Here is a 9,181-nt window from a genome sequence, read left to right as displayed (position 1 = left end):
TTTATAATGTGCACTAACCCTCTAATGAGTTGTTTCGAGTTTGGTGTGGAGGAAGTTTTCAAGGATCAAGAGAGGAGTATGATGCAACATGATCAAGGAGAGTGAAAGCTCTAAGCTTGGGGATGCACCCGGTGGTTCACCCCTGCATATATCAAGAAGACTCAAGCGTCTAAGCTTGGGGATGCCCAAGGCATCCCCTTCTTCATCGACAACATTATCAGGTTCCTCCCTGAAACTATATTTTTATTCCATCACATCTTATGTGCTTTTTCTTGGAGCGTCGGTTTGTTTTTGTTTTTTGTTTTGTTTGAATAAAATGGATCCTAGCATTCACTTTATGGGAGAGAGACACGCTCCGCTGTAGCATATGGACAAGTATGTCCTTGGTTTCTACTCATAGTATTCATGGCGAAGTTTCTCCTTCGTTAAATTGTTATATGGTTGGAATTGGAAAATGATACATGTAGTAATTGCTATTAATGTCTTGGGTAATGTGATACTTGGCAATTGTTGTGCTCATGATTAAGCTCTTGCATCATATACTTTGCACCCATTAATGAAGAAATACATAGAGCATGCTAAAATTTGGTTTGCATATTTGGTTTCTCTATGGTCTAGAGAATTTCCAAAGTATTGAGTTTGAACAACAAGGAAGACGGTGTAGAGTCTTATAATGTTTTCAATATGTCTTTTATGTGAGTTTTGCTGCACCGGTTCATCCTTGTGTTTGTTTCAAATAAGCCTTGCTAGCCTAAACCTTGTATCGAGAGGGAATACTTCTCATGCATCCAAAATACTTGAGCCAACCACTATGCCATTTGTGTCCACCATACCTACCTATACTACATGGTATTTTTCCGCCATTCCAAAGTAAATTGCTTGAGTGCTACCTTTAAAATTCCATCATTCACCTTTGCAATATATAGCTCATGGGACAAATAGCTTAAAAACTATTGTGGTATTGAATATGTAATTATGCACTTTATCTCTTATTAAGTTGCTTGTTGTGCGATAACCATGTTCACTGGGGACGCCATCAACGAATCACTGTTGAATTTAATGTGAGGTGCTATGCATGTCCGAATGGTCTCAAGTAAGAGAGATCTACCACCATATGGTTAAGCATGCATATGTTAGAGAAGAACATTGGGCCGCTAACTAAAGCCATGATCCATGGTGGAAGTTTCAGTTTTGGACATATATCCTCAAATCTCAAATGAGAAAATTATTAATTGTTGTTACATGCTTATGCATAAAAGAGGAGTCCATTATCTCGTTGTCTATGTTGTCCCGGTATGGATGTCTAAGTTGAAGAATAATCAATAGCGAGAAATCCAATGCGAGCTTTCTCCTTAGACCTTTGTACAAAGTGCATAGAGGTACCCCTTTGTGACACTTGGTTAAAACAATGCATTGTGATGATCCGGTAGTCCAAGCTAATTAGGACAAGGTGCGGGCACTATTAGTACACTATGCATGAGGCTTGCAACTTATAAGATATAATTTACATGATGCATATGCTTTATTACTACCGTTGACAAAATTGTTTCATGTTTTCAAAATCAAAGCTCTAGCACAAATATAGCAATCGATGCTTTTCCTCTATGGAGGACCATTCTTTTACTTTCAATGTTGAGTCAGTTCACCTATTTCTCTCCACCTCAAGAAGCAAACACTTGTGTGAACTATGCATTGATTCCTACATACTTGCTTATTGCACTTATTATATTACTCTATGTTGACAATATCCATGAGATATACATGTTACAAGTTGAAAGCAACCGCTGAAACTTAATCTTCTTTTGTGTTGCTTCAATGCCTTTACTTTGAATTATTGCTTTATGAGTTAACTCTTATGCAAGACTTATTGATGCTTGTCTTGAAGTGCTATTCATGAAAAGTCTTTGCTTTATGATTCACTTGTTTACTCATGTCATATACATTGTTTTGATCGCTGCATTCACTACATATGCTTTACAAATAGTATGATCAAGATTATGATGGCATGTCACTCCGTAAATTATCTCGTGTTATCATTTTACCTGCTCGGGACGAGCAGAACTAAGCTTGGGGATGCTGATACGTCTCCGACGTATCGATAATTTCTTATGTTCCATGCCACATTATTGATGTTATCTACATGTTTTATGCACACTTTATGTCATATTCGTGCATTTTCTCGGAACTAACCTATTAACAAGATGCCGAAGTGCCGCTTGCTGTTTTCTGCTGTTTTTGGTTTCAGAAATCCTAGTAAGGAAATATTCTCGAATTGGACGAAATCAAAGCCCAGGGGCCTATTTTCTCACGAAGCTTCTAAGTCCGAAGGAGAGACGAAGAGGGGCCACGGAGGGCCACACCCTAGGGCGGCGCGGCCCCCCTTGGCCGCGCGGCCCCGTGGTGTGGGGCCCCGTGCCGCCTCTTGACCTGCCCTTTCGCCTATAAAAAGTCTCCGTGACGAAAACCCCGCATCGAGAACCACGATACGGAAAACCTTCCAGAGACGCCGCCGCCGCCGATCCCATCTCGGGGATCCAGAGATCGCTCTCCGCACCCTGCCGGAGAGGGGAATCATCTCCCGGGAGGACTCTACGCCGCCATGGTCGCCTCCGGTGTGATGTGTGAGTAGTCTACCCCCGGACTATGGGTCCATAGCAGTAGCTAGATGGTTGTCTTCTCCCCATTGTGCTATCATTGTCGGATCTTGTGAGCTGCCTAACATGATCAAGATCATCTATCTGTAATTCTATATGTTGCGTTTGTTGGGATCCGATGAATAGAGAATACTTGTTATGTTGATTATCAAAGTTATGCTATGTGTTGTTTATGATCTTGCATGCTCTCCGTTACTAGTAGATGCTCTGGCCAAGTAGATGCTTGTAACTCCAAGAGGGAGTACTTATGCTCGATAGTGGGTTCATGCCTGCATTGACACCGGGACAAAGGATGTAAAGTTCTAAGGTTGTGTTGTCTTTGTTGCCACTAGGGATAAAACATTAGTGCTATGTTCAAGGATGTAGTCACTAGTTACATTACGCACCATACTTAATGCAATTGTCTGTTGTTAGCAACTTAATACTGGAGGGGGTTCGGATGATAACCTGAAGGTGGACTTTTTAGGCATAGATGCAGTTGGATGGCGGTCTATGTACTTTGTCGTAATGCCCAATTAAATCTCACTATACTCATCATGATATGTATGTGCATGGTCATGCTCTCTTTATTTGTCAATTGCCCAACTGTAATTTGTTCACCCAACATGCTGTTCGTCTTATGGGAGAGACACCTCTAGTGAACTGTGGACCCCGGTCCAATTCTCTTTACTGAAATACACCCATCGCAATACTTGTTCTACTGTTTTCCGCAAACAATCATCTTCCACACAATACGGTTAATCCTTTGTTACAGCAAGCCGGTGAGATTGACAACCTCATCAAGCTTCGTTGGGGCAAAGTACTTTGGTTGTGTTGTGCAGGTTCCACGTTGGCGCCGGAATCTCTGGTGTTGCGCCGCACTACATCCCGCCGCCATCAACCTTCAACGTGCTTCTTGGCTCCTCCTGGTTCGATAAACCTTGGTTTCTTTCTGAGGGAAAACTTGCTGCTGTGCGCATCATACCTTCCTCTTGGGGTTGCCCAACGAACGTGTGAAATACACGCCATCAGTGACAATAATGCATTCACCGAAATCCGCAAATATGTATGCCTCATGTTTATACCGAAATTATACCACTTTTGGGCCGTTTCAAATTACCGAAACTATATGCCAAAACTATATCCCCTAAAAGAAAAAGGAAACCGAAAGATGGTTGATAATTGTTAGAGGGGTGACAATAATGCATTCACCGAAATCCGCAAATATGTATGCCTCATGTTTATACCAAAATTATACCACTTTTGGGCCGTTTCAAATTACTAAAACTATATGCCAAAACTATATCCCCTAAAATAAAAAGGAAAGCGAAAGATAGTTGATAATTGTTAGAGGGGTGACAATAATGCATCCACCGACAGAGAGAGAGAGGGGTGGCCACGAAGAGAGAGAGAGAGAGGGGTGGCCACGAAGAGATGGGGAGGGGTATACTGCCCATTAGATCAGTTGATCAACGGTTCGTGGAGTCGATCCGTGTGACAACGGCTCAACCAATCAGGATAAGTTTGGGCTTCTGAGAGCATTTGTGACAGAACTTGAGGGCAAAACTGAGTAGTACTAACAATCCAAGGGCACATAAATAGTAAATAGACTAAGGGATTCAAATAAAAAGAATTACAAAATGAAAAATACGTGTTTTGTACAATATAATTCATATTGGGCTACATCAAATTATTTGCAATTCAAATATACATGAGTGTGACAATTATGGCATCATTTAGACAAACTATGTTTTTGGGGAAGATGTTTTGCAAAGGGGTTTGAGTGGAAAACCATTCATCTTCATAGCTACACTAGTGATTCTGAGAAGTGGCAATTTGTGGTAAAACTTGATTTATATATGTTTGTTAAGGTTTTCTTGGTGGCAGGTTGCCTAGGAAGACTCCATGAGTAGGTGCCACTATGTTTTTATTTTCTTGAATTTTTTTGCGCATGAAATGACTCAATTAGATATGTTAATCTCATTTGTTGACTCTCTGTTGACTAGCTACTTGAGGGTAAAACTGAGTATATTGCACTTGCCAGTCTAAGTACTCGAGGGGAAAACTGAGTACAGATAAAATTTCTGTATAAGGCCCGAGGTTATAACGGAATACACCAAACGTCCCAGGGTTAGACTCGTGTCGCGGTGCACGCTGCAGCCGTGCATAGCGGACGCGTGTTGCGGTACACGCCACCTTCGTCTTTATAGAGCCCTTTTTCTCTCCCTCGACGCACTTTCTCACTGCATCCGCCTCTCCTGTCCCATCATCTTCTCCACAACCGAAGAAAAAACCCCGAAGAAAACCGCCGGCGATGGAGAAGAATGAGATGCCCATTGTCGGCGCATCAGCCGCCGGCGCATCGGCCGCTGCCCCCGTCCAGGCCCCTGTCGCTGCTTCCAACGTAGCAGCCGGCGCATCAGCCGCCAGCGCATCGGCCGCCGCCACTGTCCAGGCCCCCGTCGCTTGGGACCCGTACGAACCAGCGCCGTACGTCGCGCCGGAGAACCCCTACGACACCAGCATCGTCGACGACGAGCCGGAGGTAACCCTTTGCTCCCTTGTTCTTATCCCATTTCAATCCTTTTGTGTTAGATCTAGCATTATTAGGGTTCGTCTATTCCTAGTTCAATCCATTTGTGTTAGATCTAGCGTTATTAGGGTACGTCTGTTCCCTAGTTCAATCAATTTGTGATTTGCTTTTGTTTAAGATTTGTGCCGATGATGATGAATATTTGGGCACAAATTGATTCAGGGTTTGGTCAGTAAACAATTGGTGCGTACAAATTTGTTGTGCATGATCTTTGGTTTACTGACTCAAATCCTGGATATAAGTGTGTCCAATGTAACTGAGGCTACCTCTTTTTTTCGAGCCCATATTATCATGCATGATCTTTGTTCACTCTCTGTTCCATCATCGTTGCAATTGACTCCGTGTTTTTTGCACGATCTTTGGTGCTACGTGACAGGTGCAGAGCAGCGACGTCGACAGCGACGATGAGTCCTTCCACACCAAGACTCGTCACGTCCTCAGGAGGCTGCAGTCCGGCCATTACGATGGCCACTTTGCTCGAGGCATTTACAAGTGCCCCTTCTGCAACAGGAAGCTCCGCGCCACCGACTTCAACTGCCTGGTGAACCATGCTGAATCCATTGGCAGATGCGGCGCTAGAGTTGGAACGACGGTGAACGTGCATGCGTTCATGGCCAAACACAAAGCACTTGGGATTCACCTGCGCAACCTCCAGGCGAGTCACAGGCGCAACCTGGAGGCGTTGAACATGCCTACTGCACTCTCTGTATGTGACTGCTCTATCTGTAGAGCAGCTTAAATTCATGTAAAATGTAGCTTATGTTGTAGGGTTCTATCGGTACTACTGTTGGATCTGTCATGAACATATCTATGCTATGTTGGCTGCTGTATGCAGCTTATCCTATATTTTTTCTGGATTTGTGCCCTAGATTTCCTACCTGATTGGGTAAAAACGAAGGCATAAAGAAATGAATGTCGTTAAAAAACAGAAGGAGAAGCTGCTCTAGATTTGCTACCAATTTGAGCTATCAAATATGAATGAGATCGAGCGAGAGAGAGGAAAAAGGTACATTGAAAATTGCTAATCTGGGCGAAAGAGACAGAAACCACTCGTGCCCATGTCCCGGACCCACACGGCTCCACACGCTATGGCCCCACACGCTACGGCCACACACGCTACGGCCACACAAACATGGTCTTGTCCTGTCCCACGCGGTTCCTTCCTACCAGCCCCACACGACGCGGCCCCACAAACGACACGACCCCACTCGTCAGCACGGAACGGTCAACTTAACGGAATCCTGCCGTCCGAGCTGCTTCTGCTCCTTCTGCGGGTTTCAGACAAGGTCTTGGGGAAAACTGAGGAAAAACTAAGGAGCTGGGGAAAACTGAGCACAACTAAGGACCCGACGGCACAGAAATAGAAATCCCTATTTTTATTTGACCAGAACAAAACAACAATTATGAAGCTCTTTATTATAAATCTGAAGGGCTAGATAGAATGAACGACGAACATAATAACACTTTATTTTTGTTCCAGACGTGCATTCCTATCATATGCCTTGTCAGTCACTTAGGCCATTGTATTCTTGTATTGCGTTGTTTTGTATGACACTTCATACCAACCAATATGGTACAAATACCCAAGAAGTGTGACCAAACTAGGAATACATTCATAACATGTATATCATCTATATACACCTGAGCTAGACTTTCTAGTCTTTTCTTTCTTTCTGCCAAAAAATCTTTTGTAGTCTCTCTTTTAGCTTTCCTCATTATTCAGAAAAACACTTCAACATCAATAACTCCTAGGTTTGTTGGTCAAATACCAATAACCTTGAGGTTCTTACTTTGAAGTTGATCATCATATAACAAATGTTCCAGATTTCACTATTAGTAACCTTTTAATGTGATGAATAATTTCACTTGTATCCATCAAATCATGACGTCTTTCTGAGACCATGTCTGTACATGCTAGGCTCGTAAAGTTTAACCTCACTATTCGCTTGTGCAAATCTGGCTTGCACCTGTTGTATGCACACGTAGAATCTATAACACCTGATCATCACGTGATGCTTCGAAACGACGAGTCTTAGCAACGGTGCATACTAAGGACGATCACTTCATGGATATGCGAATATCGTTAGTGCCCAACTAGTTGGAGGATTGGGACGCCTAGCGTCTTCAACCTTCGTACATTCCCATAAAACTTATGAGTTTATGTAGTCTCACCTGATTATATTCTATCATCTTGTAACAAGGTCTTAGATATCACATATATCTCATACCTTGCTTATTTCTGAAAACAAAATTTCCAGCTCCTTACTTTTCAAACGGATTTGAACTTCAAGTTTCACGGAGACAAGATGATTTTAGGTACTAATTGAAACCATTCCTCCTTGAATCAGCAATGTGAGGTTTACTAAAAGTTTGCAATAGGAATTAATCATTTCTTGATTCTTTAACAATACGGTATCAGTCCGTAAAGTTACTTGTCAGACTTAACAGTATTTCTATCTCAATTACAAGACTAGCGCATGGTAGATAACGGATGCCAATTCTACAAATTTAATTCAACATACTATTCAGACTATGCTCATGATAATTAGTTCATGTTTTAATCTAATTACTAATGAACTCCCACTTAATACAACATCCCTCATAGTTGTTTAGTGGCACACGATCCATATCTACGACACCAAAACCGATCATCACGTGAGATGATGTAGCTTCAATGGTGAACATCAACATGTTGATCATATCATCCATATGACTCGTGTTCAACCTTTCGGTTTCCTGTGTTCCGAGGCCATGTCTGTACATGCTAGGCTCGTCAAGCAAACCCAAGTATTTCGCGTGTGCAACATGGCTTACACCCGTTGTATGTGAACGTAGAATCTATCACATCCGATCATCACGAGATGCTTCAAAACGACGAACTATAGCAGCGGTGCATACGAGGGGAGAACACTTTATTATCTTGATATTAATGTGAGGGATCATCTTATAATGCTACCGTCGCGATCTAAGCAAGATAAGATGCATAAAGGATTAACATCACATGCAGTTCATAATATGTGATATGATATGACCTTTCTTCTTGTGCTTTTGATCTCCATCTCCAAAGCACACGAGCATGATCTCCATCATCACCAGCATTGCACCAAGGTCCATGGCGCCGCTTCATGCTTGTCCATCACTTACAGCTACTATAACAACTACTTGAAATGAAGTTATTACATGATGAATAGACATGCAGGTCTTAACAAATTTAAAGACAACCATTAGGCTCCTGCCGGTTGCCATAATACAATAATGAACATCTCATACATCAAATATAATCATCATCATCACATCATGGCCATATCACATCACCAAACCCTGCAAAAACAAGTTAGACGTCTCTAATTTGGTTTGCATATTTTACGTGGTTTAGGGTTTTCGAGTAAGATCCAATCTACCTACGAACATGAACCACAACGGTGATACTAGTGTTGTCAATAGAAAGAGTAGATTGAATCTTCACTATGGTGGGAGAGACACACACCCGCAAAGCCACTTATGCAATACAAGTTGCATGTCAAGCGTGGAGCAAGTCTCATGAGACACGGTCATGTAAAGTTAGCCCGGGCCGCTTCATCCCACCATCCCGCAACATGCAAAGTACACTAACCAAAAACAACAAGAGCATCAACGCCCACAAAACCATTGTGTTCTACTCATGCAACAGATCTATGCATGGACACGGCTCTGATACCACCGATGGGTTCGTTGCATAGAAAACAAAAAAAATTCTACCGTGAACAAGAACAAAACCAAGATCTAATCTAGGAAAAGCCAAGATCCAATCTATGAAGATCGAAGCAACGAGATTTATGTGAGACTAACCCTCGAAGATTTCCAAAGCCTATGAGATTAGATCTCGTTGTTGATGTAGTCGATCATCCTGTGCTGCAATCCGGCAACACTTCCGTACTCGGTCGTGCGTACGGTGTCGATGAAGCCCGTCCTCTCC

At 42.5% G+C, this 9,181-nt stretch overlaps 1 protein-coding gene across 1 annotated transcript; it reads left to right on the top strand.

Moving 5' to 3' along the window:
* The first annotated feature begins 1,083 nt into the window (after positions 1-1,083).
* On the top strand, positions 1,084-6,011 carry LOC139832638 (uncharacterized). Its single transcript, XM_071822441.1, has 3 exons — positions 1,084-1,093; positions 5,042-5,178; positions 5,603-6,011. The coding sequence occupies exons 1-3, from the start codon at positions 1,084-1,086 to the stop codon at positions 5,963-5,965; spliced, it is 510 nt and encodes a 169-aa protein (XP_071678542.1). The 3' UTR covers positions 5,966-6,011.
* Positions 6,012-9,181: the final 3,170 nt, after the last annotated feature.

Source organism: Lolium perenne, chromosome 6 (assembly GCF_019359855.2).
Source record: "Lolium perenne isolate Kyuss_39 chromosome 6, Kyuss_2.0, whole genome shotgun sequence".
Lineage (NCBI taxonomy): Eukaryota > Viridiplantae > Streptophyta > Magnoliopsida > Poales > Poaceae > Lolium > Lolium perenne.
The sequence above is the reverse complement of the archived record's forward strand: the minus strand, read 5'-3'. Positions and strand labels throughout refer to the sequence as shown.

Bases quoted from the DNA above. Each gene is read 5' to 3' on its own strand.
- LOC139832638 (XM_071822441.1), top strand. The intron at 5,179-5,602 runs GTAACCCTTTGC...GCTACGTGACAG, and splicing joins TCGTCGACGACGAGCCGGAG to GTGCAGAGCAGCGACGTCGA.